This window comes from Camelina sativa, chromosome 13 (genome assembly GCF_030686135.1).
Source record: "Camelina sativa cultivar CO46 ecotype springtype chromosome 13, ASM3068613v1".
Classification (NCBI taxonomy): domain Eukaryota; kingdom Viridiplantae; phylum Streptophyta; class Magnoliopsida; order Brassicales; family Brassicaceae; genus Camelina; species Camelina sativa.
Window position 1 is genome coordinate 1 of NC_141892.1, and position 26,439 is coordinate 26,439.

Sequence of the window (26,439 nt, forward strand, 5' to 3'; positions counted from 1 at the left end):
ATGATTAATTTATATACTTGCTAAAAACATCAATGATGGAAATTAGGAGCAAGAGATCAAATCTTATATTATATCTATAACTAGTAGTAGAGGGAGTTTTGGGAAGTGAGCCGGTAACGTAATTAATTAATAGGATTGAGAATGAGGTGGGATGGATGAACGAAGTGCTTGACAACAGCGACGATGGTGAGTCTTTCATCGAAATGCAAATCAACAAAGCAGCCACAGGATCGAGAATCTCTTCTTCTCCATCTCCCGGTTCAGATATATTCTACCCTATCTTAGGCAGATCAATCTTGTTGATAACTGATTTATTTTTAAATATATGGTACCATTGCTAGTAAATGATCAAGGAAATACAAAGTCTTTCATGATCCTCCCAACTTCCCAAGTCATGTTAAACTGAGTATTGAGGCAAAGCCAAAATAATAATTCATAATTTCATAGCTTAGATGATCAAATATTTTAAGAAGTGGTACACTTTTGTGGTGTTTGTAATTTGTAAACTTGGGAGTATTTTGACAAAATAAAAACTTATTAGTAACGAAAGCTAATATAACAGAAAAGAATAAACAAAAAAAGAAAAGGTGTGTGGGAAGAATAGTTGAAACGGGCTTTTTTTGGGCTTAGAAAAGGAAAGGAGTAAGAAGGAAGGCAAAGAGAAAGAAGTGCACGTGGCAATCACGAGAGAGAGAGAGAGAGATCGAAGTGTTTGTTTATATTTTATTCCTCAAATCAATCATCAGAGAGACTCTCTCTCTATAACTTCCTCTGTTTTATTCTCCCCCTCTCCTCCGGATTCCAACCCAAGTCCAACCCCTCAAAATTGCTGCCTTTGGCATTAGGAACTGTCAGAATGATAGCCCGGATCCTTGCCGCCTTGGCTGATTCCATGGAGATTCCCGCTGCTGCCGGTGAATCAGTGCTGGGTACAATCAAAATCGCGGTGATGCCAATTGCCAAGGTTTTTACCATGTGCTTCTTGGGTCTTCTAATGGCCTCCAAGTACGTTAACATCTTGCCTCCCTCTGGCCGTAAACTCTTGAACGGGGTAATTCTCTCTTCTCTCTCCCTTTTTTTTTTATTTTAATTTTTAATTTTTGTTCCTACAGTCACAGTACAACCCCTGCATCTTTGAACTTGTTTTATCAAAAAAAAAAAAAAAAAGCACACTTTGAAACTGTTTGTCCTGCATACAGTTAGTCTTCTCGCTTTTGCTTCCCTGCTTGATCTTCTCCCAGCTCGGACAAGCCGTCACTCTCCACAAAATGCTTCAGTGGTTTGTTTCCATCTTAGTCCCTTGTCTTCGATACACCATAATAGCTCTCCAATAACGCATCTTCTTTTCGGCTGCTCCATCTATACCAGGTGGTTCATTCCTGTGAACGTCGTTCTTGGCACCATCTCAGGCTCGATCATCGGTTTCATTGTTGCTACCATCATTCGTCCACCTTACCCTTACTTCAAATTCACTATCATACAAATTGGAGTTGGTTAGACCCCTTTTCCTAAGACTCTCTTGTCTGCTCTGACTGACACTAGTCTCACTTTTTGTGCCTTTTTTTTTTTATATTTGTTTTTTTTGTTTCTCAGGTAACATTGGCAATGTGCCTCTTGTTTTACTAGCGGCTCTATGTAGGGATACCTCCAACCCTTTCGGTGACTCGGAAAAATGTAGCATTGATGGCACTGCTTATATATCCTTTGGTCAATGGGTACCCTTTCTCTCTCTCTCTCTCTCTCTCTCTCTCTCTCTCTCTCTCTCTCTCTCTCTCTCTCTCTCTCTCTTTAAACTACGTACTATAGAATCAGAGCATCATTAGCTTCCCAAGTTTTCGTCTTTGCTGTCTCGCCCTTTACAGTGACACACTTTCTTGGCTTTCTGCCTTTTTTCTGTTTTGATGAAGAGGAGCTTGATATGTACTGTATGAGACATTGTAACTATTTTGTTTAGGATCCTTAGTTCCAGTCTACTGTGTGTCATCAGTGTCCATGGATTTAAATATTGTTTCTGTTCCCTCCTGCTAGTTTCCATGATGATTCTCTCTGAGAAACTTTGAATAACCGTGAGGTATAACTTGTATGTTAGGTTGGTGCCATCATTCTCTACACATATGTGTACCAGATGTTTGCTCCTCCTCCAGAAGGGTTTGATGCTGAAGAAGATAATCTTCCTTTGAAACACCTTCCAGTAGAAGCTGCTCCAGAGCAAGTCCCCTTGCTTATTCAAAATTCCCCCAAGGACATTTCGCCTGCTCAAGTTCTCCTGCCTGTACAGAGCACCGAACCTAGAGGAAGAGGGGATTTAAGGAAAAGCAAGGTGGAAATGCAGTTGTAGATTGATACAAAGTCGGTCCTTATGATTTCTCTTTTTTTCTTTTTTTTTTTTTTTAATATTTTGCTCCGTGATGTAGATTACACAGATCTTTGTTTTCCTCTATGAGAAGTTGAAACTGAAGCAAATTGTCCAGCCTGCAATAGTTGCTTCGGTAAGTATCTCGCCTTTCAGTTCTCCTGTATTATCCGATGATCAAGAGATTCAAGACTCACAAGAGACCTTGCAGTTGCCTTTACCATGTTACTTAAAGTAGACGTGTTTGTGTTACCTTCAGATCCTTGCCATGATACTTGGTGCAATACCTTTCACGAAGAAGTTGATATTCACAAATGGTGCACCTCTTTTCTTCTTCACAGACAGCTGCATGATTCTTGGGTAAGCAGCACCCTCTTTATTTGTCTTCTGGCAAGCAGCTGGGATATAACGAGTTAATAACTGTAAAAACCTTTGGCTATCAGGGACGCCATGATACCGTGTATCTTACTGGCACTAGGGGGAAATCTCATTAACGGTAGGGTTGTGTGGTTGCTCTCTTTTCATACTGTCTTTGTTTTTAGCCCCATCCATCATATGGAACTTATTGATTCCTTGACTAAATTTTAGGACCAGGAAGTTCAAAACTTGGTTTCAAGACTACAGCGGCTATTATATTTGGACGGTTGGTGTTGGTGCCACCAGTAGGACTAGGAATAGTGACACTAGCAGACAAACTTGGATTCCTTCCTGCTGAGGACAAGATGTTCCGATTTGTGCTACTCCTTCAACACACAATGCCTACATCAGTGCTTTCAGGAGCTGTTGCGAACCTTAGAGGATGTGGAAGGGAGTCAGCTGCTGTGCTTTTCTGGGTTCACATTTTCGCCATCTTCTCAATGGCTGGATGGATGGTACTGTACATCAACATACTCTTCTGAATTCTTTCTGATTGACACATTGATCTGGCTACTATACAAGTCCAGGGGCGTCTCATATGTGCCTGAACCAATCCAAAGTTTTTTTTTTTCCTTTTCTTTTTGTCAGCATCCAAAGTTTTTTTATTTAATTCCTGTGTAAATGTAACTTTATAACTTCTATCAACTGATGCCTGATGGGACTCCCTTTTTTTCTCTGGATATATCAAATAATATTTATTTGAAACACACGACACACAGCACAACTTTGGTTAAACTTCAATTAAACTAACATGTGGAAACAATATAAGTCAATAAACAGCAGATAAAAAAACTCAAGTATCTTTTAGGGTCTGAGAGATTCTAGAGTTACAAGGGAACTGGGTATCAGTCAGAAAAACGGCAGCCATCTTCTGGTTCTGTTCCCCCTTTGGCTATGAGAGACTGCTATATCCCTCCTCTGTGGGTTGCTTAGCCACATTGCCAACACAACGCCAACCAGACCCACCACTGGTGCAGCAGCCAGGAACAGCCATCTTCCTCTGCTAACTCTGCTCACACCAGGCTCGCTCTCAACATATTCCTCTTCTCCCGCGTCTGTGCCAGCATCAGAGGAGGAGCTATCCTCGCTCACATCCAGTACATTCTGCCTTCCCTCCTCGTAATCTTTATCATCTGTTGGGAGCTCGTAACGGCAGAGCGGACAAGAGTTACGGGCATTCAACCAAGGTACGATACAATGAGCATGGTATAGATGTAGACACGGAAGCTGCGTGGTTTCATTGCCGAGGGTGAAAAGCTCTTTGCAGATAGCACAGACTAGTCCCTTCTTTACATGCTCCTCCCCAATGACAACCTTTGGAAGATTCCTGACGCAAGTCAGCGATGCAGGTGGTGCACCTCTTCTGGAATTGTCAGCGTCGGCAAGTTGCTCAAGCAGTTCCTCAAAGCCCCTCTCATCAAGATAATCATCAACATTTGCAGCATAAGGGGAGAACTCCATATCCTCCAAACCAGTGAAGATGTTGCGAGATAGCGCCTGCCTCCTCTCTATAATTCTTTGACGAAACCCTCTCTCCAATTCAGGTGAATCAAACCGAGTCATGGAGCTGTAGCTCTCACTTGGACTTGCCAAATAATTTTGATACCGTGTTCGGGCAACCCCAGATGGATCCGCTCCTTCGTCCCATTCCCTGTCGTCTTCGTCTGAGTTCCACTGGTTAAGACCAGCATGCATCGGGTCTATATCAGTGTCAACGTCAATGTCGCTCCTGTCGTCTGGGTGAACAAAGATTTCCGGATGCCTGTCCGTGGAAGCATCAGACTCCCCACCACCGTAAGCACTAAAAGAAATGGCATCATCCCTATTATCACCATGGGAGAACCTGTAGAGGCTAAAACTAGCGTTTGAATCGGTTTCGCCAAAGTTGCCAAAATCGTCACTTTCAGATTCTGAGAAAAGTGGCCATCTTGTCGAACCGGTAGGAGTGGTATGGGAGCTAGTTCGCTGGTCATCACTAGCAAGAACAGTTGAAAGGCTTTGTCTTGCGATGCTTATCAAGTGTGTGAATTGTTGTTGGGTGGAAAGATCACCGACAGACTCAGAGCTGTCGTGCCTACTTCTACTTCTCCTTCTCATCATCCTCCTCCTTCTTCTTCTTCTAGTACTACTAGGAGTCTGCCTCCGGGCCAGGGGGGGAAGGGCAGGGGTGCCGAAATCTTCAAGCAACAAAAACTTACAGTCTACACATAAGCTAAAGATTTCAAGATCATCATCGGAAGCAGATTGAACAACTCTTCCGCATAGATTACACGCCGAAGATGGGATGGAGTTGCTATCCCTATCCATGGGGTGACCATCATCATCAGAAGATCTCTGAGGTTGTGATTCCATCAGATCCAAAGGCGGAGGTCTGAAAAGTGGGAGATAATATAATAAAATCATGACCCAAGCAGGGTGAGATCACACCATATGAATGAGCGGATACATACGCGCTATCTCCAATTGCTCTCTCGAAATTCAAAAAATAATTAAAAGAGAGAAATATTTACCGAAGAAAAACGCCAGGAGGATCTTCAAAAACACCTAGGAGGAAGTCTTCATCTCTCCCAAGCACACAAGGAATGGTTTCGATGCAACAACAACAACAAAAAAAAAAAAAAAAAAAAAAAAAGGCAGAAACAGGGCGTTGGTATTTTATGGCGGAAAAGGGGTCAACCGTCAACGACGACGGACGGATGGTGTTGTAAATTTCGCAGGGTAGAAGAAGACATACAACATCATATTTCTCCTTTTGTTTTTCTTTTTTTACGCTTTATCTAATAGACTCACTCCCTCTAAAGTCTCCGAGTCATGAAGAGGGTCTTGAAATAGTGCTAGTTTCCTAAGATTCTCTGTGAAATTGCCAAAAGCAGAAACTGATGAAAGAGGAAGGAGAACATATTTTGTCTTTCTAGTGTTCCAAAATCATACAAGTAAAAAAAACCATACAACATACATATAAAAGAGGAAGGAGCATGGACAGGATGGCCATCATATTCATACAGAACAGAGGTGAACTGCCTAGGTTAGAGAGTGTTCCAGTAAATCCATAACTTAATTAGGTGGATGTGTGTTGTTGATAAAATATTGATATATATATATTATTATAATAGTCAACGTACTAGTAAAGAAATGATTAAGCAGAGATTCCTCAAGTGGTAGAGAAATGTGTTGTGGGCGTCGGCAACTCATTGTATGATTTTTTACTCTCTAAATGAAAAGCAAAAAAAAAAAATATATAGAATGCGGATGAGTGCTACTGGAGTGGACAAGTTTTCTCTCATTGACAAGTTTTGAGATGGGGAATACGGATGGTGTAGATAGAACTGGATTTGGGAATGAAGATGAGATGTTCTCCATGGAAAATTTAGCTGGTCAGATTTAAAACTCACAAATCCTGTCGAGTTGTCCAACTTGGACATTAACAAAGAGACTAAATAAAATTATCATTGGCTTTCTTTCTTTCGAGCCTCGTGGGTCCGCATCCATCAATTTTGTCCTTGCACTTTTTTCGATTATACTAATATCAAAACGTCTCTCCTCTTTCTAAGCTGGTAATTTAACTTGTTTGAGAACTAACCGAACAAAAAAAAAAACAAGGGAACCTAACATATGGCGTACAGGAGAAGGCAGGGGATCGGAAATTTTGCCACTTTCAAGGAGGATCAGCTTCCACCGGAGAGCATCACCGCCGTCAAAGATAGATCACCGCCAGCTCGATCCTTCACAACGCGTGAGTCCCCTGCTTTTGACCAACCCAGATCTAAGGTTTCTCCTTTTTTGACCCTCAACTGATTGCTTTACGTTTCTGCGCGCGGTTACATAACACGATCCGCTCTTAGGATATCCAATCCATAGTGACTAACCTTTGACGACTTTTGACTCTGTTAAATGCTCTCAACTATCTGATCAGATTCAGCTCCAGATCGAATCTTGTTCGTTAAGTTTGGCTGTAATGCTTATATATATCCTAATGCTTTCAACCAACGTTGCATTAGCATTAGGAGTTGTGATTATTAATTATATAATCTGCGGATGATCATGATGATCTTTCTTCTCTCATTGATTTGATCCTATGTATATGTTTTCTGCGGATGTATACTGCAGAACTTTACGGCATACGCGACCGAGCCAAAGAGCTTGTGGGGAGTCATAGCCCACAAAGCAAAATCTGTGATTGAAGATGACAAATCTAGTGATACGACCTCAACAACTTCTCAGGTTTTTGTTTTTGCTGATTTCAAACTACATTCATGATCCATCCTCTCTGGTCATCATGGTTTTGGTCTTTTTGTTTCTCTAGTCCCGGTTTTCATACCTATCAGATGAAGGTTTCAAGAAAATGGATAATCCGAAGCTTCGGAGAGGGCTGGATAATCTCACATCTTCTCTTAATCAGATCGGTGACACTTTTGAGAAAGCCTTTGAGGTTTTTCCTACATCTCTGTCATCATTCCGGTGTTTCATTCTTCTTGGTTGATACTGCTTTATTTAGATCTGTTGTTCCTTGATATCTCTAGGAAGGCCGAACACTCGTTGAGAACAAAACAGCTGATATCATCCAGGAAACACGAAAACTTCAAACCAGACGAAGAGGAACTGTTGGTGAAGATGAGATTCAGAATCAATCTTACGGAGTAAGTTCCTCATGGAAAAAGTCTCCAGAGCAGCCAATGCAGTTAAATCATATGGAGCATGAAACTCAACTCAAGGCATCTCGCGATGTAAGCTCTACACTTTTGACTAGTTATTTGTAATAGCTCTGTTCCTTGATATATAGTGTCTTGTGTGAGCTGCAGGTGGCGATGGCCACCGCTGCTAAAGCAAAACTCCTCCTCCGTGAGCTGAAAACTATGAAAGCAGATCTTGCATTTGCGAAAGAGCGTTGCGCTCAGCTTGAAGAAGAGAACAAACACCTGAGGGAGAATCACCGTGAGAAAGGAAACAACCCTGCAGACGAAGATTTGGTAAACAAATAGTGTGACCTGACCTCTCTCATGTCCAAAACATTTGTGTGTTGCATTATTTCCATCTAACTAGTCTGGTGTGGATGTATCAGATTCGGCTCCAGCTGGAGAGCCTCCTGGCAGAGAAAGCACGGTTGGCTCATGAAAACTCGATTTATGCAAGGGAGAACCGGTTCTTGAGGGAGATAGTAGAATACCACCAGCTCACGATGCAGGACGTTGTGTACATAGACGAGGGCAGTGAAGAGGTGACATCTGTTTACCCTTTTGTATCAACCTCGATGACTTCTTCACCTGCGGCTGAGGGCACACAGTCTCCGAGTCGAGAGATGATTAAAGAGATTATCGTAGTCGCTGAAGAAAGCAGTATGTGTCCAAGTGTGGTTTCAGCTTCTTAAATTCATTGATATTGAAATTATTCTTTATTTGTTTTTGTCGTGCTTGTGCATTCACGATGATATCAGACTATTTTTTGCTACGTAATATATAAAAGGTGATTTCATTCATATTAACAAATGACATTGTATGAACATCTTCCAAGGCATCATCAGTGGTGTCTTTCGTTCACAGCTTGAATGGCATTGTATAGAAATACTCTCTAAGAAAACTATCGAGTGAGCAAATGAGTCTTGATGGTATTTTTTTTTACTTTGGACTCCTCGTGTATGTGTTCTAATCAGAAAATCTGGAAGAAGAGGCTGGTGGATCCATCACCGAATGATTTTAAATCTGCTGGTTTGACCAAGGCCCTGCACAGAGGACACGTCCTCTCTCTCTCAAACCTGCCCAGTCATAATCACATTCCGTTCAACATCCAGAATCATACACAAAAGACAAATTACTATTTGCAAAAACACCTCACCACTCTGAAACGCAATCTTCGCAAAACAAGTGTTTGCAACGAAGAAGAATTGGGGTGTGCATCTTTTCCTGGCAGATGGCACACAGGTCGCCTGCCGCATTTACCTGCACACATTAGAAAGACACTTCATGTGGGCTTAAACCCTTAAGAGGCATAAGCTAGATTTGAATCTGCAAGAATTAATTTGTACCTGCTCTGTAGTTGCATACGATCCGTAGTGCACCTCTTTACGAGACAAAGCCTTCAATGCCGTAAAGAAGGATTGAACCTGAATTTCATTCCCAATTTCCCCTCTCAGCTTCCACAAATAAAAAGAAAAAAAGAATTGAGTAAAAAATTCTAGAAAAAGAAACCTACCTTCTCAACTACTGAAGTGAGCTTGAAAGTAAGGTACAATCCCGTCATAAGAGAGGAGAAAAGGCTTCCATAATCCTTGTTCAAGAAGAAACGGTACCATACAGGGGTAGGCAGTAAAGAGCGATACAGAAGCATCAAATATTCAACCAAAGTTAGCAATTGGCCCTGCATAGAAAATGAATAACCAAATTATGAATCGCTTGCCAAAGGTATGTCACAGACGCATAGCGAGGCAGGCTAGGTTAAACTGTATATATAGGTAAAGGAGAGAATATATATATATTTTGTCCTACATCACCTGTTTACGATAATTTCGACCCCTACTGTTCTTGTAGTACATCAAGAGAAAACACTTGAAAATCATAGAGGCTTGCCGGACAAGTGTATCTGAGGAATATAGGCACAAGAAAAAGTCACTAAATGATCCAACAGGATGCTACAATGAATCATATAGGGAATAATGCATGAATAAGAGAAGTGTAAACGAGACTCATTAAGGAAAGGGAAACAATAAAGCAGAGAAAGGAACAGACCATTCACCACTATGATAAAAATGGCATGCCAGAAAGGTGGTATGGATTTTGGAGGCAGCATGATTAAGGGATACAAGAGGTCATCCTTCCGAAACCACCAATAAACACCAACAACATGGGCCGAAAACGCTACAGAGATTCCAATTAATGCCGAAATATGCCTCTCACCCTGTAATTAATAAATATATATAAGAGACGTGCTTGAGGCTTAGACTAAGCAATAGTGTGAAATTTGGAATTGGAAAAGAAATAAAGTAAAATGCAAAAACTCAAAAACCTTCAACGCAGTTTGCTTCTTGAGAATATCATTAGACTTGAACATGACAGCAGCAATCCAAATAGCAACAAAGAAGCCTGAGAGAGATAGCAGGAAAAGTAAAAGAGACAGTGAGAGAGATGGAAACAACAAGAACAAGTGGCGATGATGAGAAAAAGAGACACAAAGGGATAGAGGATAGGAGAGATATTAATACCCTGCAAATGCTGGCGGATAAAAACAACCAACAGAAGCAAAGAAAAGGGAAGAATTTGCTCAATCCAGCGAGCAGCCTGCTGAATATCATATCTTTGGTAAGGAGAATCCCGGGTTGCGGCGTCTCCAGGGGCAGATTCGGGCTGAGAGGCACCACCTTGAGGAGGAGGAGCAGCCAAGGGATCAACCTGAGAAGAAGCAGAACCCAAAGCTTCAGACTGTCCAGCAGCGGAATCCCTAATAAGAGCATTGTTGTTATCAGTTTGAGCAGCATCGTGCTCGGCGTTGCCAATGATCCTAATGGCAACCTCCCCAGAGGAGATACCTGCTGCTGCAGAATCATCAGGAACGAGCGTTTCAGCCTCATGACTAGGAGGAAGACTTGGCCTTGTTCGAAAGAGACCCGAATACTCTAACAAGGTTGAGATGGGGGCCTGGATGATGTTAGAAGCAGAGAGGATGGAGTTTCTACGGGGAGAAGAACCCCTGAAGGAGTCATGATTGGAGCCGGGCGTTTCCATCAAGGCCTGAAAAGAAAACCCTAAAGAAATCAATCGATCGAAGGTGATTAAACAAACAGTGGTAGAAATCGTGAAAACGCGTTTACATAGATAAAGCAACGACGAGTCTAGAGGAAAATAATTATATAAATTAAAAGATAGGAATAAAGCTACCTGCAACGGAGGAGGAGGAGGAGGATGGGAAAAAACAGAGGAAATCAAATCGTATTTAGCTCATACATATATATCATCGTGTACGAGGAAACCCTAAAGATTAATTGGATAAGAGGGGAATAGTAGGCGATCGCTTTGACTAGAGACGAAAACGAAACCAAAAGAAAAAAAGGGGGTTCAAGTAAACGGAGGCCCAGAGGAAGAAGACAACGGAGATCCGGCTAGCTGCTGCGGAGACGAGAGAGAGAGAGAACTGATGATGATGAGAATCGTCTGTGTGAATCAACGGTTGAGATTTGTTTTTATTTTTCCAAGTACTGTAGGACGAATTGTTGTTGTTGTTGTTGTAGTATTGTGAATCCAATCCCAAAGGTTGACTTACTTAATTAAGGGAGCGACAGACTGCTTTAATAATCCATTTCTATATGGGCTTTTTTTTTAATGCAAGCCTACTTAATAACTCATGGGCCTATAGCCTAAATGGGCAAAAAATATATATGTTTGTGTAAAAAATAGATGGACTGAGAAGAAAGGAGGAGTTGACCATTAATATGACAACAATGAGAAGAAAAAGGACCCACAAAGAGCGCGTCTCTCTTTGTCTCTCTCTGGGGTGGGGGGGGGGTCGGTCACTTTCAAAACGCCGTCTATGTTAGGTTGGGTTGGGTTTTGCCGATCGATTGTAATGGCTTTCTTATTTTTGTCAAAAAAAAAGCTCACGCACGAGGCACGATTGTGCTCCTGGACGAGCAGGTAGAGTCAACCCAGTTTACATTCTTTTTTTTACCACTTGGGCGTTGTAAAGGTTTATGCTTTTCTGATTTTTTTAATGGCAGACAAGTCAAGATCATCATCAAACCAAAGAACCCCCCATCATCAAGGTCATTTCTTCTCTCTCTCTCTCTCGCTCGATTAATTTTCCGGACGATGATTAGTGCCCTTTGATTTGATCTGCATTGTCGTCTGCATATATTGACTTTGCCCTCATAGAGGGCGGGGGCGGGTATGTATAGCTGATCCAAACAGTGAGGTAATCATCTTTCTTGACTTGAGCTCTTGAATGCGTGGATTTGAATTTTAGTTCTTGTGTCTATTTCTGTCATAAATACGATTGATTTCTTTCATCTTCCTAGAAACCAACACTGCTTTAATCTTTATATATCTATATTTCTGCTTCTTACGCTGTCACGTTTTCTTAAGGTATCATGATGTTGCCTCAAAGCGTCTATCTACATGCGCTCCTTGTTGCGTGTTGTTGTGTTCTCCTCCTTCTTCTTGCCGATGCACTAAGAACCCACCCTTCTGAAGGTGGCTACAGTTTTTAAACTTCTTCTTCTTATCTTTGTTTCTGCGAACGTTACTGCTCCCCAAAATTCCATCTTCTCTTACCTGATTTTCAAAACATATCTTTTTCTGTTCGCAGTCACTGCTTTACGATCAGTTAAGAGAAGTTTAATTGACCCTAAAGACAATTTGAGAAATTGGAACAGAGGTGATCCTTGCAGATCAAATTGGACAGGAGTTATCTGCTTTAATGAGATTGGTACTGACGACTACCTGCATGTCCGAGAACTGTATGACTTGATTCTTTTTCTTTTTCTTTTTCTTTTTTCGTATGTGTCTTCCTGCTTTCCTTATTAGTCTGCTTATCTATATGCTGGAGTTAACAGGCTTAACTTTTGGGAGAAGCTGGCTCCCTTGTCTTTTTTTTGTTCTCTCTCTCTCTCTCTCTCTCTCTCTCTCTCTCTCTCTCCCGGAACCGTCGTTTGCATGACCAGCTATTCCTATAATAGGATTCCTTCCCTGATCCTTCTTTTGTTGTCAAGCAGCCTGTTGATGAATATGAACCTCTCTGGAAGTTTGTCACCAGAGCTCCAAAAATTAGTTCATCTTGAAATATTGTAAGTTTCAAGATGTTAAGCTTTGCAAAGTGTGCATATGGGAACGCCTTATATTTTGGTTACACCAATTTCTACTGACTGTAAAAATATTCTTTCATGTTGAATCTATGAAGAGATTTCATGTGGAACAATTTAAGTGGTTCAATTCCGAAGGAGATAGGACAGATATCATCCCTGGTACTCTTGTAAGTTGGAACTACCTGATAAATAAGCATTGCTCTAGATGGAACACTTTTGATAAGCACATGTGTTCACCTTGTTTATCTTCTGATTCTGTAACATGTTGTCAGGCTGCTGAATGGAAACAAACTTTCAGGGTCTTTACCAAGCGAACTCGGTTATCTTTCGAACTTGAACAGGTTCCAGATAGATGAGAATAACATCACAGGACCAATACCAAAGTCCTTTTCCAACTTGAAAAAAGTGAAACATCTGTGAGTCTGAACATCAAGCCAGACACTGATGTCAACCTTAGATGCAGGTTTTCCAATAGCATCTCATAATATTTTTCTTTTGGCCTTGTACAGTCACTTCAACAATAATTCGTTGAGCGGACAGATTCCACTTGAGCTTTCCAATCTTACTAACATCTTTCATGTGTGAGTCATTGCCACAATGTTGCCAGTGTTTCCATTATTTTGTGACATTATGATGGTAAAGCCTTAAAGGGTCAGACTAAATTTACAGGCTGCTAGACAACAATAATTTATCTGGAAATCTTCCACCACAACTCTCTGCATTGCCAAACCTGCAAATCCTGTATGTTTCTCTATTATGTGTGTTTACCTCGTTCCTAAAGTAATTCGTTAAATTTATGGTTATTATCCTCCGCTGCAGGCAACTGGATAATAACAACTTCAGTGGATCTGATATCCCAGCTTCCTATGGAAGCTTTTCAAGTATTCTGAAGCTGTACGTTTTTGGGCCACTGTAATCTTAAGTCCTTGTTTCACTTCGAAGATATAGAGAGAGCTTATTATGTTCGTTCGTCTTTTTGCACTTTCAGGAGTCTTAGAAATTGTAGTTTGAAAGGGGCACTTCCTGATTTTAGCAGGATACGTCATCTCAAATACTTGTAAGTTATGATCAGTCTCAATGCATGGATTCACTTTCCAGTGTTGTGAATGTGTTTGTGCTTCTTGTTCACACAGGGACCTGAGCTGGAATGAGCTCACTGGACCTATACCTTCTTCTAATCTTTCTAAGGATGTGACAACCATGTATGCTCTATACAGTTGTTAATTCAATTTCTTTTTTCAGATTTTCAATTTTGTTTCCACGTATACCTTACTGCTTTGAGTATTATACTGGTTAAATACAGTGATTTATCAAACAACATACTTAACGGATCCATCCCACAGAGCTTCTCAGATCTCCCTTTGCTTCAGATGCTGTGAGTTTATTATATTTGTGTTACGCTATATTCAAAGTGAATAAGCTTTTTAGTAGCAATATTGACTTCGCATAAAAATGTCATCTTCTGCAGGTTGCTGAAGAACAATGTGTTATCTGGATCTGTCCCTGATTCCCTTTGGACGAATATCTCATTATTGAAGAAAGCTAGACTTCTTCTGTAAAATCATTGTTTCCCTACTTCACTTGCATCCAGTAGCAATTCATCAACTTCTCTAATTTTCCTGTTTTTCTCTCGATTCCTTCAGTGATCTTAGGAATAATTCTCTGTCACAAGTGCAAGGAGATCTAACTCCTCCACAAAATATCACTTTAAGGTGCGTCTTTAGTCGTATCAGTACTTTCGGTAACTTTTTTTGATGTTTATGTCATTATTACAGGGAGTTTAATTCATTTACAGGCTTGATGGTAATCCGATCTGCAAAAATGGAAGCATATCAAATGCAAACCTATTTTGTGAGTCCATAGGAAAAGAGTGGACATCACTACCAACCAACTCAACTAATTCTGCACTGGACTGTCCTCCACTAGCCTGTCCCACTCCTGACTTCTACGAATACAGCCCAGCATCCCCGTTACCATGCTTTTGCGCAGCGCCTCTCAGAATTGGATATCGTCTCAAAAGTCCTAGCTTCTCATACTTCCCTCCATACATTGATCAATTTGACGAGTATGTTGCTGATTTCCTTCAGATGGAACCATATCAACTCTGGATCGACTCATATGAGTGGGAGAAAGGGCCTCGGTTGAGGATGTATCTAAAACTTTTTCCGAAAGTTAATGAAACCTATACAAGAACGTTTAACAGCAGTGAAGTTCTCAGAATCCGGGACATATTCGCTTCATGGAGATTTCCTGGTAGCGACTTATTCGGCCCGTACGAACTGCTCAACTTCACTCTGCAGGGGCCTTATTCATATGGTGCGCGTCTTTAACCTAATAAGTGTTTTTTTTTTTTTTAACACAAGCAGATCGAGATTGACTGCTAAGTGGAAGTCTTCTTTTATCTCCTCAGTTAACTTCAACAGTGAAAGGAAAGGCGTCAGCTGGGGACGATTAGCAGCAATAACTGCAGGGGCTGTAGTTACTGCTGTTGCGATATCTGCCGTGGTTGCAGCCTTGTTGCTTAGAAGATACAGCAAACACGAGCGAGAGATATCTAGAAGACGGTCTTGTAAGTTCATTCGAATCTTCCATTCCCAATATATCCCACTTAGATATAGGACCAACTTTAACTGAATCTATTATATTTTTGTCAGCCTCGAAGGCTTCCTTGATGAATTCTGGGATAAGAGGCTTCACTTTCAAAGAACTAGCAGAGGCCACCGAGGATTTTAGCAGCTCAACTTTGGTTGGACGCGGAGGCTATGGAAAGGTTTATAGAGGTGTGTTATCTGACAAAACGGTTGCTGCAGTAAAGCGAGCAGATGAGGGTTCTTTGCAAGGTGAAAAGGAGTTCTTGAATGAAATAGAATTGCTCTCGAGGTTGCATCATCGGAATCTAGTGTCACTGATCGGTTATTGTGACGAAGAAGGCGAGCAGGTACTCTCTTGTACCCAGTAGAGCCGCCTGAATAGATATTTTTTTTAATATAATTGCTTATGATGAAGTTACTAAATGTGCAGATGCTGGTGTACGAATTTATGCCAAATGGCACCCTGCGCGACTGGCTGTCTGGTAGAAATTCACTATGGGGGCGCTTTTTTGGATGTGTGTCATTTAGTTTTTCTTAACTGATAGAATATTTGGTGATGTAGCTAAGGGGAAGGAGTCATTGAGCTTTGGGATGAGGATTCGTGTTGCGTTGGGAGCAGCCAAAGGCATTCTCTACCTTCACACAGAAGCCAACCCACCAGTGTTCCACCGAGACATCAAAGCCAGTAACATCCTCCTTGACGATAACTTCAATGCCAAAGTTGCAGACTTTGGACTGTCTCGACTTGCTCCTGTGTTGGAAGACGAAGAGGATGTGCCTAAACACGTCTCGACCGTTGTCCGTGGGACTCCAGTGAGTCATCAAAATGAATAATGTGAAAAATATATATATATATATATTGGCACAACATATCCCATATGCTTAGTTTATTTGAATGTTGCAGGGGTACCTGGATCCGGAATATTTCCTGACACACAAGCTGACGGACAAGAGCGATGTTTACAGCATTGGAGTTGTGTTCTTGGAGCTGCTGACTGGTATGCACGCCATATCCCATGGCAAAAATATCGTGCGAGAGGTGAAGACAGCGGATCAGAGGGATATGATGGTATCGCTGATAGACAAGAGAATGGAGCCGTGGTCGATAGAAAGTGTTGAAAAGTTTGCGGCTTTGGCACTAAGGTGTAGCCACGACTCACCGGAGATGAGGCCGGGTATGGCGGAGGTAGTGAAAGAGCTGGAGACACTGCTCCAAGCAGCCCCGAATAAGGAGGCAAGAATGGAAATGGCATCGTCTTCATCAGTGCTCTCAACATCTTCGTCGAATGTGACCAGAGACCTTTACGAATCGTCGAGCCTATTAGGAAGCGATCTCAGCAGCGGCTTTGTTCCCAGCATCGCTCCTCGGTGACTACAACTATCTCTGTACAAAAACATTTATTACTCCTTTTTGACTCCACTCAACCTTTCTTACTTTTAAAGTTTAACCAATTAATTATCTTCTAGTTATACAACTTACAACATTGTAATATATTCACTTTTTTTTTTTTTACTTTTTTCTTTGTCGGTAGAAAGTGTTGGAAACACTTAACTATCTCCTGAAGGCCCAATACGGGCCCAATGACAAACCCTCGTTTCATATATTTTAACTTGGCTCCGATCCGATCATCGGTGAAACAAGTCCAACCCTCCGGCGACTATGGATTTACAGGCAAACGCAGCGGTGCTGGAAACTTGAACTCGAGGTTTTAGATAGCGATTCTTCATGGGTATGCTTCTCCACCCCTTATATCACCGTTTCTCCGGATTCCAATATGCTAAAGCTTATGCTGATGATGTAGATCAGTGGATTTGACCCTTCCAAGAAGAAGAAGAAGAAGAAGAAGAGCAAGCCTCTGGTACGCGAAGGCGACATCTTGTTCCAGAAAGGAGGACACCTTTTTGGGTAAGTAATTAGGTTTCCAAAGAATGGCGTTGGAAGATAATCAATTAATCGAACTTATATCTATAATGGTGTCTGAAGCTACTATACTATACTATACTATTTATTGATGTTGTCAACAGAGGATAATGCACCACCCCGTCAATCTTGCCAGAACTTTGATGAGCCAGATTATGGCTACAAGGAGGTAGTCTTTATTATTGCTATTGGTATTTTTTATGTTCTCTTCTGTGGTTCTTGACGATGACCGAGCTGCTTTTTCTATGCTCCGCAGCTCTTGAGTAGGGCGTTTGATAGGCTTCGTGATGACGGATCTTGAGGCTTCTACAGAAAGGCCAAGAACAGTAATGATGCCTCCTCAGCTCCTTGCACAAGGGACGGTTACAGTTTGTTTAAACTTTGCTGATCTCTGCAGAACGTACGACTTGTTATATATTTCGTTATTGATCTTTCCTTTTAACTCTACTTGTTGAGTCGACTGGTGTATCACTCTTTAACATACCTACCTTGTTCAGGATGCATAGGAAGCCGGATCATGTCATGAAATTCTTGCTTCTCCAAATGGATACAAAAGGATTGTTGAACAAACAGCAACGGCTAGAGATGAAGGGTTTAGTGTCTTATAGGGATTTTCAAGCTGTGTTACGGAGATACATTGGTAAATTCCATAACTAGTCTTCGGTGTTTATATGTTTTTTTTCTAGCAATGGGAGTCTTGTGTGATATGTATTCATTGTCTTAGATGCGTTCGTAATCTGCATTTGCTGCAAAAGTCCTGACACAGCTCTCGGGGAATATGATGGTCTCTTCACTCTCAGATGTGAGATGGTAAGTAGAAAGAATCATCTCTGCAACATTCAGATCAGGGGAAAGATGATAAGATAAAATGATACAGATATTTTGGCTCTGTTTTGTGCAGTGTGGTTAGCAGCATTGATCGATGTACCAAGTCCCCTATGAATAACTCATCAAGATGTGGAACTTATAGAGCCACCTGCTGGCCAAGGTTCCGCTGTCAGGATTATAGTGAGTTCTTGTATATGCAACCTTTTCTGACTTTGTTAGTCAGTTGTACAATCTTGAACCAGTCCAGAAGATGTTTTTCTTTACAATACTAATTAAACTTGAACCAGAAGATGTTTTCCTGAGAGATATAGGGATGAGATAAAACTCTGGAAAACATTTCTGAGATGTTGTTTTTACTGTATGCCTAATGGAAGTTCGTTAATGTTAATGATCACTTGGTGAGACAGCACGCAAACGGTGCAAATTTGCTGAGACTAACGTGGCTTTTCTACGCACGTAATGTAAGGTAATGCAAAAAGACGAGTTTCCTTAATTTTATTTCGGCAATTGAGCTGTGACGGTAAAGAGGAGTTGGATCACATTGTGCATTTTCGTGCTCAACCAGAAATCCTGAGAAAAACGAAAAGAAACAAAACAAAAAAAGATGACTCATCAGTCAATTCTCTAGGAAATGACTTTAAAAGATGAGTGGGTTGGTCCGAAGCTTGCACGGAAAAATTGAATGGACATGTCAGCTAACTCTAGTGGGTGCGCTTCGAATCTTAGCTTGGCAGTGACAGATTACTTTGGAACTGTCTCACGTATCAGTCCTCTGATTGATATCTCTCCAACATGTGCTGAAACCTAGGGACCCATTCTCTTGCCTTGTAAGTTAAAGTTTTGGATTATAAAAAATTGAGTCCATCTTTTGTTGGCTTTGAGTATATATACTTCAAAATGCATCCAAATGAAGATGAATCTGTTGTCATCCATAAACCTGCGAAAATGAAGGACCGACTAGGATTCAGAATCGTGCTCTGTTCTGCGGTTTTCATAATTCTAACACAAAACAGAGCTCTCGCAGACTTTGACAGCGAGTCCCATGAGTACTAACAACATTACACGATCATTCAAAAAATTGGTCTCGGAATTAATTTACCTGTAGGGAAGAATGACAAAGTTGAGGGTGATTTTGCAGGTTTAACTCAGAAGAATCAGTAGGAGAAGAAGAATGGGAGATGGTTGAGAGGAAAGGGATGCAATTTACCCAAAATGGACAACCATTCTACGTGAATGGCTTCAACACATACTGGATGATGGTTCTTGCAGCTGACAATTCCACGAGAGGCAAAGTGACGGAAGTGTTCCAACAAGCCTCCGCAGTTGGAATGACGGTAGGCAGGACATGGGCTTTCAATGACGGCCAATGGAGAGCTCTCCAGAAATCTCCCTCTGTTTACGATGAAGAGGTCTTCAAGGTAATATATCTTTACACCTAAAGCTTCTACCTTCAACACTCTTTTTCTATTTCAAGGTTTTGAGCAATTGGGCAGGCCCTGGATTTCGTGGTGAGCGAGGCCAGAAAGTACAAGATCAGACTTATACTGTCATTGGTCAACAACTGGGACGCATATGGCGGCAAAGCTCAGTATGTTAAATGGGGGAACGCCTCCGGCCTTAATCTCACCTCTGATGACGACTTCTTCACCAACCCCACTCTAAGAAACTTCTACCAGTCTCATGTCCGGGTGATTATTCCATCCATCTCACTGCTTATTTATCCGAAAAGCACCTCTCTTTTTTTGGTAACTTGAATGTGGTTGCATTGCAGACGGTGCTGAATAGAGTGAACACCTACACAAACATAACTTACAAGAACGACCCCACAATCTTCGCCTGGGAACTCATGAATGAGCCTCGCTGCCCCTCTGATCCCTCCGGTGACAAACTCCAGTCCTGGATACAAGAAATGGCGGCTTTTGTGAAAAGCATAGACGCTAAACATTTGGTGGAGATCGGACTTGAAGGCTTTTATGGTCCCTCTGCCCCTTCGAGAACCAGATACAATCCCAACTCCTACGCTGCACAAGTCGGAACTGACTTCATCAGAAATAATCAGGCTCTTGGCGTCGATTTTGCTACGGTTCACGTCTATCCAGATACCTGGTAAGTTTTGACCAAGAAACAGACACTGCCCTGAATCTGAAAACAGACAAGAGCTAAAATGGAGTATGTAAATGATTGCTAACTGTAGGATATCTCCGGCAGTATCAAACTCTTTCCTGGAATTCACTAGCTCTTGGATGCAATCTCATGTGGAGGACGCAGAGATGTACTTGGGAATGCCGGTTCTGTTCACAGAGTTTGGTGTGTCCGCACATGACCCTGGTTTCAACACATCTTTCCGTGACATGATGTTGAATACGGTGTACAAGATGACCCTAAACTCAACAAGGAAAGGAGGGGCTGGTGCTGGAAGTCTAGTGTGGCAGGTCTTCCCTCAGGGAGCAGAGTTCATGGATGACGGCTACGCAGTTTACCTCACAAGAGCGCACACCGCTTCAAAGATCATATCTCTGCAGTCGAAGCGACTCGCCATCTTTAACTCCTTGTGTAGCTGGAGATGCAAGTGGGGATGCAAGAAAAAGAATCAAACTGCTCTAGATGCCCTCCTCTCGCACGACGAGCTTTAAGTATCACAACCTTTTGTGAATCACAAGAATACAATGACAAGTGTATACAGGTGTTTAATATTATATATGTGAATCAAGATGGGTGTTTAAACTTACCTTGGAGGGAGATTCCAGACGAGTATATACCTCTGCAGGCTATGATTTAAGACCTGATGATGACGGCTGATATGCAAAACCGCTCAGGCATAACAAAACTCGTTTGATTGTGAATCAAGAAGGAAGCAGAGAATATAACCAGAAATATATATATATATATATATGTATTTAACGAACAGAGTTGTGTTGTTATTGTGTACATTTACATGATAAGAATAAAAAAAAAGCAGAGTCACTTGCTGAAACTGAGCTTTGAAAGAACAGCGGCAGCTTGATCACCACCCAACAAAAAATAAGGGTGTCTGAGAGCAGCAGCGGCTGAAAGGCGTCCGCGTCTCAGAGAACCTCTCTCGGAAATGAGTTTAGTGACGAGGTCCCACCCTCTGCCGGAGTCGAGATCGAGTATGCTCAAGTCTGGCCTCGTCCGAGTTCTGTCCCGCCATCTATTAAGATCGTATTCAACAGACTTGATCTCCGAATTGAAATTCTTAAGACCCGCAGTAGATCTTAAGGTCGGAACCGCCATTTGCAGAAGCACTATCCCAGCAGAATACATATCAAAAAGATCCGGACTATTCAACTGTAAGAATCAGCACTCCAAAAATCAGACAGAGACTCAAGTGAAGTAAAGAAGGCATACAAGAGAAGAAAGAAAGAAAAAAGAAAACGACCTGCCAGAGAATCGGGGAAAGCAAAGCGGCGATAGGCTCGGGAGGAGGAGTAGGCGTTTCCTCAGGGAGGACATAGAGCTCAGGAGGACAGTAGTCGGGATCCAGCAATGTGCGGTCCGGGATGTAATTCTTGCCAATGCGAAGATCAGCAGCAGCACCAAAGTCGATGAGCTTAATCTGGCCCTTCTTTGTAACGACCAAGTTGGCAGGCTTAACGTCCCGGTGAACAATGCCCGTACCATGGATTTTCCTGAGAGATGTAATGATCTGGCGCATGATCTGCTTAATGATCAATGCACGACGTTTCACAGACTCGACGCCTTGGAGAACGCGGCCAAACATGATGGACTCCAGATTGGAAGGGAAGCTCCGATCTTTCATGTAATCAGCGAGGTCACGGTCCCCCTGTTGAAAGAAGACATTCATCAAACCAGCAGAGAGGAGCTTCATTGTGTAGAACAAATATAGATAGTAATTAAGGTAAGAGAAGAGCACCTCGAACCTCCAGACAAGCCATTTGCCGCCTTTGGTAAACATGGTGTTGGTCTTGTCTGCGACAAAGCTTCCGAGAAACTCAGCGCAGGTCTCAGGAGCCGCCCTTGAGAGTCTGTAGTTGAACCACTCTTCGTAGTCGCCGAATTCCTCCGCACCTCGTACTCCTAGCTTCACCTGCATTATTTATTGATGATGAAGTCTTTGATTTCACTTGTATCAGTTCAGGTCAAGGGGTATGTATGTATATACCTTCTTGAGAATGACTCTCTGCTTGAATTCTCCGGTAAAGTCCATAGCTTTAGCTCGAGCTTTGCTAACCCTGACGTCATCATTAACAGTAGAGTTCTTGGGGAGCAGGACGCCGGCATAGACCACGCCGAAAGAGCCTTCGCCGAGTTTCTCAGTGACCAAGAAATCTGACCTCTTCAACCTCCTAGTCCCAAAAAGAGTGTCGAGGGCAAGCTGGAGGGGAGCGAGAAGGTAGGCGTCAATGGCGCCGATGAGAACGCCGGGCCTGGCGGTGAGGTAAAACCAGACGAGTCCGGCGGAAGCAAAGAATCCCCATTTCTGGGAATCCGAAAAGGAATTCTGAAACTCAAGGACAGCAGGGAGATGGGATAGAGAATCAAGAGGAACAATGTCCTGAGGAGAGAAACTGCATCTCATCATGCCACTCCGGCGGCTGAGAAGGAAAAGGCTGTTTTGGGATGAAAAGGGAGAGTGCGTGGTGGAGAAGCCGCAAGAGTGAAATGCTACGGCCGCGGTGGTGGCGGGAGAGAGAAGAGAGGCCATCTTATCTTCTCTTCTCAGCTCTGTTTTTGGTTGGTTGGCTGGTTCATTTATTTATTTTATGTCCAAAGAGGGTCTCTCGAGTCTCGACAATGACGATGAGGGACAGACATCTTCTTCTTCTTCGTGTCGAAAGACTCAAGTGGCCCAATTCGATATGTCCATCAAACCGAGTTGCATGATTGATTCTTCCAAAGATCTCTGTAATGGGGTCTCCTTACAATTGGACTTTTTCTCTTGATCTGGAAGAGGCCCATTCTTATTTCACGCGAGATTCCAAATTTATTCCGCTAATTTTTTTTGAGAAACCCATTTTCACTTAGGCATCCACAATGGGGTTATATTTTTTGGGCTCTTAAAATTTTTAATTAATATATTTTGTATTTTTTTTGTTGAATAAGAACTTTCGGAATTCTAATTAAAATGTTTTCCTTCAATAGTGGGTTATAATATTGAGTCTCTTAATTTGATTTTTTTGTTTTAATAAAAAAATTAAACTAGATGCAAAAACAAGAAAGTTACATAGAGACTTCCTGTATAATATGTAATGTACCTCTCCGAACCAATATAAACACATGTGTCGTCATGACCTTGATCCACAAGAAGCAGCTGAGAGATGAATTTGGCTATGTAATTCTGATTCTGATTCCAATATAAACACATGTGTCGTAATGGTGAAAAGCTATGTAATTCCGATTCCGATTTAGGATCGCAGAGAAACCCTAATTGAATTTGGCGACTCCAATTTTTTTCCTTTGATTTCATCTCCTTCTTTTGTCAATTCGGGACTTCGTCAATTTGAGACTTCTGATCGAGAGAGAAAGAGAGAGATAGAGAGGTAAAGAAACAAAAACTCGATCGTCTATCAAAAAAAAACTTTCTTCTTCGACTGCCCAACAGATAAGTGATACGTAGGAGCTCTTATTTCAAATTCAAGTCTACTAAATAAGAGGCTCTATTATATTTTTTTCTTTTATCTGAATTATTTTATTTATTCTACTGTGTTAAAACCTCTCTTAAAACCCCATTCCGAATGACCTTACTAAGAGTATTTTCTATTCCGTTTTCTTTTGTCGGCAACTAATTGTTTAACCAACAACAACAACAAGGCAGGCAGAATTCTATATCTCTCGCATATTTTTACGACTAAATTTGATATAATTCTTTCTTTTAGATCTCTCTCTTTATTGGTAGTTTAACTTTATAGATTGTTGTGATTATTATTGATTTGATACTACCACTACAAATAAACAATTCAATTTGTGATAGGTTTTTAGATTTCATTATTTTTCATAGAAACCGGCTCTATCCACTTGATTTGATATATCCTTTTTTTTTTTAACTCTTGACTATCTATATTTGGTATTCTTACTTACGTTAGCCCAAAACATTCAAGGCCATCTATCATCAGCGACCTCCTTTTTAGTTTTCTAACCCCTACAAACTTCATCATTTTCAGCTCTCTTTTTTTTTTTTTTTCTTAATCCCTTCATTATACGCTCCCACATTATAAAATTGGAACATGGAATCAAAACTATGTCCAAACAACGAAAGCATGGGGTCTGCTAAGAAGACATCCATACCATTTTTTATAATAAACCAGACATTACATTTTTATAATTAAGGGTTAGGTTATACAAATACAATATATGTATCAATACTTATAACATAAACAATCAGTCAATTATTATCGCCATCGCCTCTATTAGTTAGGTGACTGATAATTATTAAATTTGTTAAAGAAACAATTAAAATCTATCTATGATATATCAATTTGTAAAGTAAGATCCAACCCCGCAAGTTGAATACAAGAAACGACAACTAAAACACACCTCATCCACACCCTTTAATCTTTATTAGTCGAATACAAGAACGTGATTAATTCCAACTTCTCTCTAGCTAGTCCCATTCTAGCGGATGATGACCAAAAGACAATATTTATTTAAATAATCCCGCATACGTAATACGGTAACATTGATATATCTATTGTGTGACTTAAAAAAATATGTCTTCTAAAGACTAAAATAATAGCTATTGTCCTTCACATTTTTATCGAAAAATCTTTTTGTTATATATATACCCTACACTACTACAAGATCATATATAATCACATATCACGCTATTACGAGATGTTTTTATCTTGTTGCTATTCTTATATGTGTATATATATATATTTTTTTCTATAATTACTAAAACCAGCTGCCGATAAGATCATAAGACCATATTTTCTAGCTAAGAATTAAATTTTGACAGGTGGAATTATACGTTTGCTAATAATTAATAGCACAAGTTTGCTAAACTGACTCAGATTTTTGTAATGATCACAAAACAAAACTACTAGCATATTTATTTCCAGTCGCGGTTACTTAGTCGGTCCGTTGGAAGTCTTGTCAATCGTTTTACTCTTTGATTGACTTCAACGAGGTTCCGTATATCGTTGCCATATTTGCAAAATCACCTACAACAAATTGTCTCGCGCTTACAAATTTTATACGCTAAACTAAACTGTATTGTTTCAGTATATCTTCTCCATTTTAATTGGGTCGACCGTCGACTGTTGACTGGTAAACCTTACCGAATAAGGTATTCTTAATTGATACGTTGATGCTACTTACATCTTCTAAATACAGTACTATCGCACGTTCACCAAAAAGAAGAAGAAGAAGATAATGTTAACTGTATAGAATATAGATTTAATTTAATTTCATCAATTTATACTTTCCTTTAGCGGATGAATGGTGAGAAGATTGGATCGAAGCTAGGATTAAGCAATAATTAAGCGCATTGTATTATTTATACCTGCAGGCTGCAGTGACGTTGGGGCACGTCATCTATATGGTAAGACCGTCGACTAACACCGTTTAATAATGCACATGCGTGATAATGTCAAACTAGTGGATGAGACGAGATAATAAGATATAAACAATTTAAGTACTCAGCTAAGCTTGTTGATTAATTATTTGGTTAATGCTGCTTTGAATTTTAAAACTAAGCAAATTACTTGACGTTATATAGTCATCTATATAATTAGGTCAGAATATAATACCAATTAACACAAAGAGCATCATGATGTGAGGGAGCATGTTTACACAACTATATATAGTAATATCTACTTATAAATGGGAGGCTCAAAACCGGAACGACCAAGTCTAGGGAGGTCCATTAGATATAAAAGGTAAACACTTGAAAATTCATATAATTAAAACAATAGTAATAGTTGAAGTTACAGTATATATATTTGTGATAGGAAAGTCACAACTTAATAAGGTGAAAGGAACTCAGCCGCCGATATTGAAGCAGAAGCAATGGCTTAAATATGATTAATGTAGCTTACTTAATGGTTATTTATAAAGGAAGAAAAAGGGAAAGAGAGAAATAAAAAAAGTTGAAGCTGTTACGTACTTTAGATCTAGACAGTATATATAAGAAAGAAACATGAGTAGAAAAGAAATCGAAGAACAAAAATAGGAGCACATGGGGATTACGCTTATTATATTACAAAACCAGAAAACCTTTTGCAGCAATTGATCTCCATCGTTGGATGGATGAGATTAGTGCATTGTATGATCTGTCAACCATATATAACTCAACTACCAATGACGTCACGTCGTCACGGTACGATGAGGTCACGAACCCTACGTCACTAATTTTGAGGGAGCTCGATCTCTTTTACGCCGTTCAAAGTGGCTCCTCCGTTTTCTATGCCCGTTTATTCGGCGTTCCATCTTTTCAGGTGCCATACGTGCCACATGACCCCTTATATCCCATATATATATATATGGGGACTGCTCCCCTTGCTAATTCTATACTGATCGAAACCTCTTTGACTGCAAAGAGAAGATGAGATGAATGAAATTTGTA

The 26,439-nt window shown here is 40.8% G+C and overlaps 8 protein-coding genes across 20 annotated transcripts; 5 read left to right on the plus strand and 3 right to left on the minus strand.

The window, feature by feature from the left end:
• Window positions 1–662: 662 nt before the first annotated feature.
• Window positions 663–3,477, plus strand: LOC147929058 (protein PIN-LIKES 6-like). The gene is made up of 9 exons (XM_087482093.1): window positions 663–1,051; window positions 1,200–1,279; window positions 1,369–1,493; window positions 1,594–1,715; window positions 2,090–2,320; window positions 2,415–2,489; window positions 2,613–2,713; window positions 2,797–2,849; window positions 2,942–3,477. The coding sequence occupies exons 1-9, from the start codon at window positions 857–859 to the stop codon at window positions 3,250–3,252; spliced, it is 1,293 nt and encodes a 430-aa protein (XP_087338219.1). The 5' UTR covers window positions 663–856; the 3' UTR covers window positions 3,253–3,477.
• An 18-nt stretch (window positions 3,478–3,495) lies between these two features.
• LOC104773845 (uncharacterized) lies at window positions 3,496–5,798 on the minus strand. The gene is made up of 2 exons (XM_010498513.3): window positions 5,281–5,798; window positions 3,496–5,141 (listed from the first exon to the last, which is right to left on the minus strand). The coding sequence occupies exon 2, from the start codon at window positions 5,120–5,122 to the stop codon at window positions 3,620–3,622; it is 1,503 nt and encodes a 500-aa protein (XP_010496815.1). The 5' UTR covers window positions 5,123–5,141; window positions 5,281–5,798; the 3' UTR covers window positions 3,496–3,619.
• Window positions 5,799–6,193: 395 nt separating this feature from the next.
• On the plus strand, window positions 6,194–8,253 carry LOC104773843 (uncharacterized). Of its 2 annotated transcripts, none has more exons than XM_010498511.3 (6): window positions 6,194–6,538; window positions 6,878–6,991; window positions 7,074–7,199; window positions 7,291–7,494; window positions 7,570–7,737; window positions 7,830–8,253. In XM_010498511.3, exons 1-6 carry the CDS (start codon window positions 6,383–6,385, stop codon window positions 8,133–8,135), a joined length of 1,074 nt encoding a protein of 357 aa, XP_010496813.1. In that variant the 5' UTR covers window positions 6,194–6,382; the 3' UTR covers window positions 8,136–8,253. The 2 variants fall into 2 exon arrangements, with proteins under 2 accessions (XP_010496813.1, XP_019098308.1); XM_019242763.2 differs by having other exon boundaries at window positions 6,325–6,503.
• Window positions 8,223–11,019, minus strand: LOC104773844 (uncharacterized). 2 transcript variants are annotated; one of them, XM_010498512.3, is made up of 9 exons: window positions 10,636–11,019; window positions 9,963–10,488; window positions 9,767–9,843; window positions 9,490–9,658; window positions 9,255–9,343; window positions 8,957–9,121; window positions 8,790–8,867; window positions 8,600–8,703; window positions 8,223–8,519 (listed from the first exon to the last, which is right to left on the minus strand). In XM_010498512.3, exons 2-9 carry the CDS (start codon window positions 10,480–10,482, stop codon window positions 8,414–8,416), a joined length of 1,308 nt encoding a protein of 435 aa, XP_010496814.1. In that variant the 5' UTR covers window positions 10,483–10,488; window positions 10,636–11,019; the 3' UTR covers window positions 8,223–8,413. The 2 variants fall into 2 exon arrangements, with proteins under 2 accessions (XP_010496814.1, XP_019098307.1); XM_019242762.2 differs by having other exon boundaries at window positions 9,963–10,502; window positions 10,636–11,015.
• A 139-nt stretch (window positions 11,020–11,158) lies between these two features.
• LOC104773852 (putative LRR receptor-like serine/threonine-protein kinase At1g06840) lies at window positions 11,159–16,749 on the plus strand. Of its 11 annotated transcripts, none has more exons than XM_087482081.1 (23): window positions 11,177–11,388; window positions 11,472–11,516; window positions 11,626–11,665; window positions 11,836–11,943; window positions 12,059–12,209; window positions 12,306–12,536; window positions 12,650–12,721; window positions 12,827–12,970; window positions 13,064–13,135; window positions 13,224–13,295; window positions 13,374–13,448; window positions 13,543–13,611; window positions 13,688–13,756; window positions 13,858–13,929; window positions 14,023–14,109; window positions 14,198–14,266; window positions 14,350–14,870; window positions 14,965–15,123; window positions 15,209–15,492; window positions 15,576–15,627; window positions 15,708–15,958; window positions 16,050–16,513; window positions 16,678–16,749. In XM_087482081.1, exons 4-23 carry the CDS (start codon window positions 11,841–11,843, stop codon window positions 16,706–16,708), a joined length of 3,048 nt encoding a protein of 1,015 aa, XP_087338207.1. In that variant the 5' UTR covers window positions 11,177–11,388; window positions 11,472–11,516; window positions 11,626–11,665; window positions 11,836–11,840; the 3' UTR covers window positions 16,709–16,749. The 11 variants fall into 11 exon arrangements, with proteins under 11 accessions (XP_087338206.1, XP_087338215.1, XP_087338208.1 ...); XM_087482084.1 differs by having other exon boundaries at window positions 12,465–12,536; XM_087482080.1 differs by having other exon boundaries at window positions 11,159–11,388; window positions 11,472–11,665.
• LOC104773841 (eukaryotic translation initiation factor 2 subunit beta) lies at window positions 16,678–18,282 on the plus strand. The gene is given in 8 exon segments (XM_087482094.1): window positions 16,678–16,875; window positions 16,953–17,051; window positions 17,171–17,235; window positions 17,323–17,358; window positions 17,360–17,466; window positions 17,564–17,706; window positions 17,791–17,876; window positions 17,968–18,282. Coding segments are annotated over 8 exon segments (549 nt in total). The 5' UTR covers window positions 16,678–16,871; the 3' UTR covers window positions 17,977–18,282.
• A 363-nt stretch (window positions 18,283–18,645) lies between these two features.
• LOC104773851 (mannan endo-1,4-beta-mannosidase 6-like) lies at window positions 18,646–20,620 on the plus strand. The gene is made up of 5 exons (XM_087482092.1): window positions 18,646–18,940; window positions 19,033–19,312; window positions 19,388–19,582; window positions 19,666–20,000; window positions 20,089–20,620. The coding sequence occupies exons 1-5, from the start codon at window positions 18,792–18,794 to the stop codon at window positions 20,525–20,527; spliced, it is 1,398 nt and encodes a 465-aa protein (XP_087338218.1). The 5' UTR covers window positions 18,646–18,791; the 3' UTR covers window positions 20,528–20,620.
• A 138-nt stretch (window positions 20,621–20,758) lies between these two features.
• Window positions 20,759–22,711, minus strand: LOC104737783 (serine/threonine-protein kinase STN8, chloroplastic). Its single transcript, XM_087482091.1, has 4 exons — window positions 22,039–22,711; window positions 21,790–21,963; window positions 21,295–21,699; window positions 20,759–21,203 (listed from the first exon to the last, which is right to left on the minus strand). The coding sequence occupies exons 1-4, from the start codon at window positions 22,579–22,581 to the stop codon at window positions 20,856–20,858; spliced, it is 1,470 nt and encodes a 489-aa protein (XP_087338217.1). The 5' UTR covers window positions 22,582–22,711; the 3' UTR covers window positions 20,759–20,855.
• Between the last annotated feature and the right edge of the window lie 3,728 nt (window positions 22,712–26,439).

What these genes read in the sequence shown, in the direction of transcription:
- LOC104773852 (XM_087482080.1), top strand. Translation starts at nt 11,841, where the DNA reads ATGATGTTGCCTCAAAGCGTCTATCTACATGCGCTCCTTGTTGCGTGT. An exon ending in CCTGCGCGACTGGCTGTCTG is followed by an intron (nt 15,628 to 15,707) that starts GTAGAAATTCAC and finishes TTGGTGATGTAG; the next exon opens with CTAAGGGGAAGGAGTCATTG. An exon ending in CCGTTGTCCGTGGGACTCCA is followed by an intron (nt 15,959 to 16,049) that starts GTGAGTCATCAA and finishes TGAATGTTGCAG; the next exon opens with GGGTACCTGGATCCGGAATA.
- LOC104737783 (XM_087482091.1), bottom strand. Translation starts at nt 22,581, where the DNA reads ATGGCCTCTCTTCTCTCTCCCGCCACCACCGCGGCCGTAGCATTTCAC. An exon ending in GGCTTGTCTGGAGGTTCGAG is followed by an intron (nt 21,700 to 21,789) that starts GTGCTCTTCTCT and finishes TTCTTTCAACAG; the next exon opens with GGGGACCGTGACCTCGCTGA. An exon ending in TTTCCCCGATTCTCTGGCAG is followed by an intron (nt 21,204 to 21,294) that starts GTCGTTTTCTTT and finishes TGATTCTTACAG; the next exon opens with TTGAATAGTCCGGATCTTTT.
- LOC147929058 (XM_087482093.1), top strand. Translation starts at nt 857, where the DNA reads ATGATAGCCCGGATCCTTGCCGCCTTGGCTGATTCCATGGAGATTCCC. An exon ending in CTCCACAAAATGCTTCAGTG is followed by an intron (nt 1,280 to 1,368) that starts GTTTGTTTCCAT and finishes CATCTATACCAG; the next exon opens with GTGGTTCATTCCTGTGAACG. An exon ending in TATCATACAAATTGGAGTTG is followed by an intron (nt 1,494 to 1,593) that starts GTTAGACCCCTT and finishes TTTGTTTCTCAG; the next exon opens with GTAACATTGGCAATGTGCCT.
- LOC104773851 (XM_087482092.1), top strand. Translation starts at nt 18,792, where the DNA reads ATGCATCCAAATGAAGATGAATCTGTTGTCATCCATAAACCTGCGAAA. An exon ending in TTTGACAGCGAGTCCCATGA is followed by an intron (nt 18,941 to 19,032) that starts GTACTAACAACA and finishes GTGATTTTGCAG; the next exon opens with GTTTAACTCAGAAGAATCAG. An exon ending in TCTACCAGTCTCATGTCCGG is followed by an intron (nt 19,583 to 19,665) that starts GTGATTATTCCA and finishes GTTGCATTGCAG; the next exon opens with ACGGTGCTGAATAGAGTGAA.
- LOC104773844 (XM_010498512.3), bottom strand. Translation starts at nt 10,482, where the DNA reads ATGGAAACGCCCGGCTCCAATCATGACTCCTTCAGGGGTTCTTCTCCC. An exon ending in TTTTATCATAGTGGTGAATG is followed by an intron (nt 9,344 to 9,489) that starts GTCTGTTCCTTT and finishes TATATTCCTCAG; the next exon opens with ATACACTTGTCCGGCAAGCC. An exon ending in GAAGATTGCGTTTCAGAGTG is followed by an intron (nt 8,520 to 8,599) that starts GTGAGGTGTTTT and finishes ATGACTGGGCAG; the next exon opens with GTTTGAGAGAGAGAGGACGT.
- LOC104773845 (XM_010498513.3), bottom strand. Translation starts at nt 5,122, where the DNA reads ATGGAATCACAACCTCAGAGATCTTCTGATGATGATGGTCACCCCATG.
- LOC104773843 (XM_010498511.3), top strand. Translation starts at nt 6,383, where the DNA reads ATGGCGTACAGGAGAAGGCAGGGGATCGGAAATTTTGCCACTTTCAAG. An exon ending in TTGACCAACCCAGATCTAAG is followed by an intron (nt 6,539 to 6,877) that starts GTTTCTCCTTTT and finishes TGTATACTGCAG; the next exon opens with AACTTTACGGCATACGCGAC. An exon ending in AACTCAAGGCATCTCGCGAT is followed by an intron (nt 7,495 to 7,569) that starts GTAAGCTCTACA and finishes TGTGAGCTGCAG; the next exon opens with GTGGCGATGGCCACCGCTGC.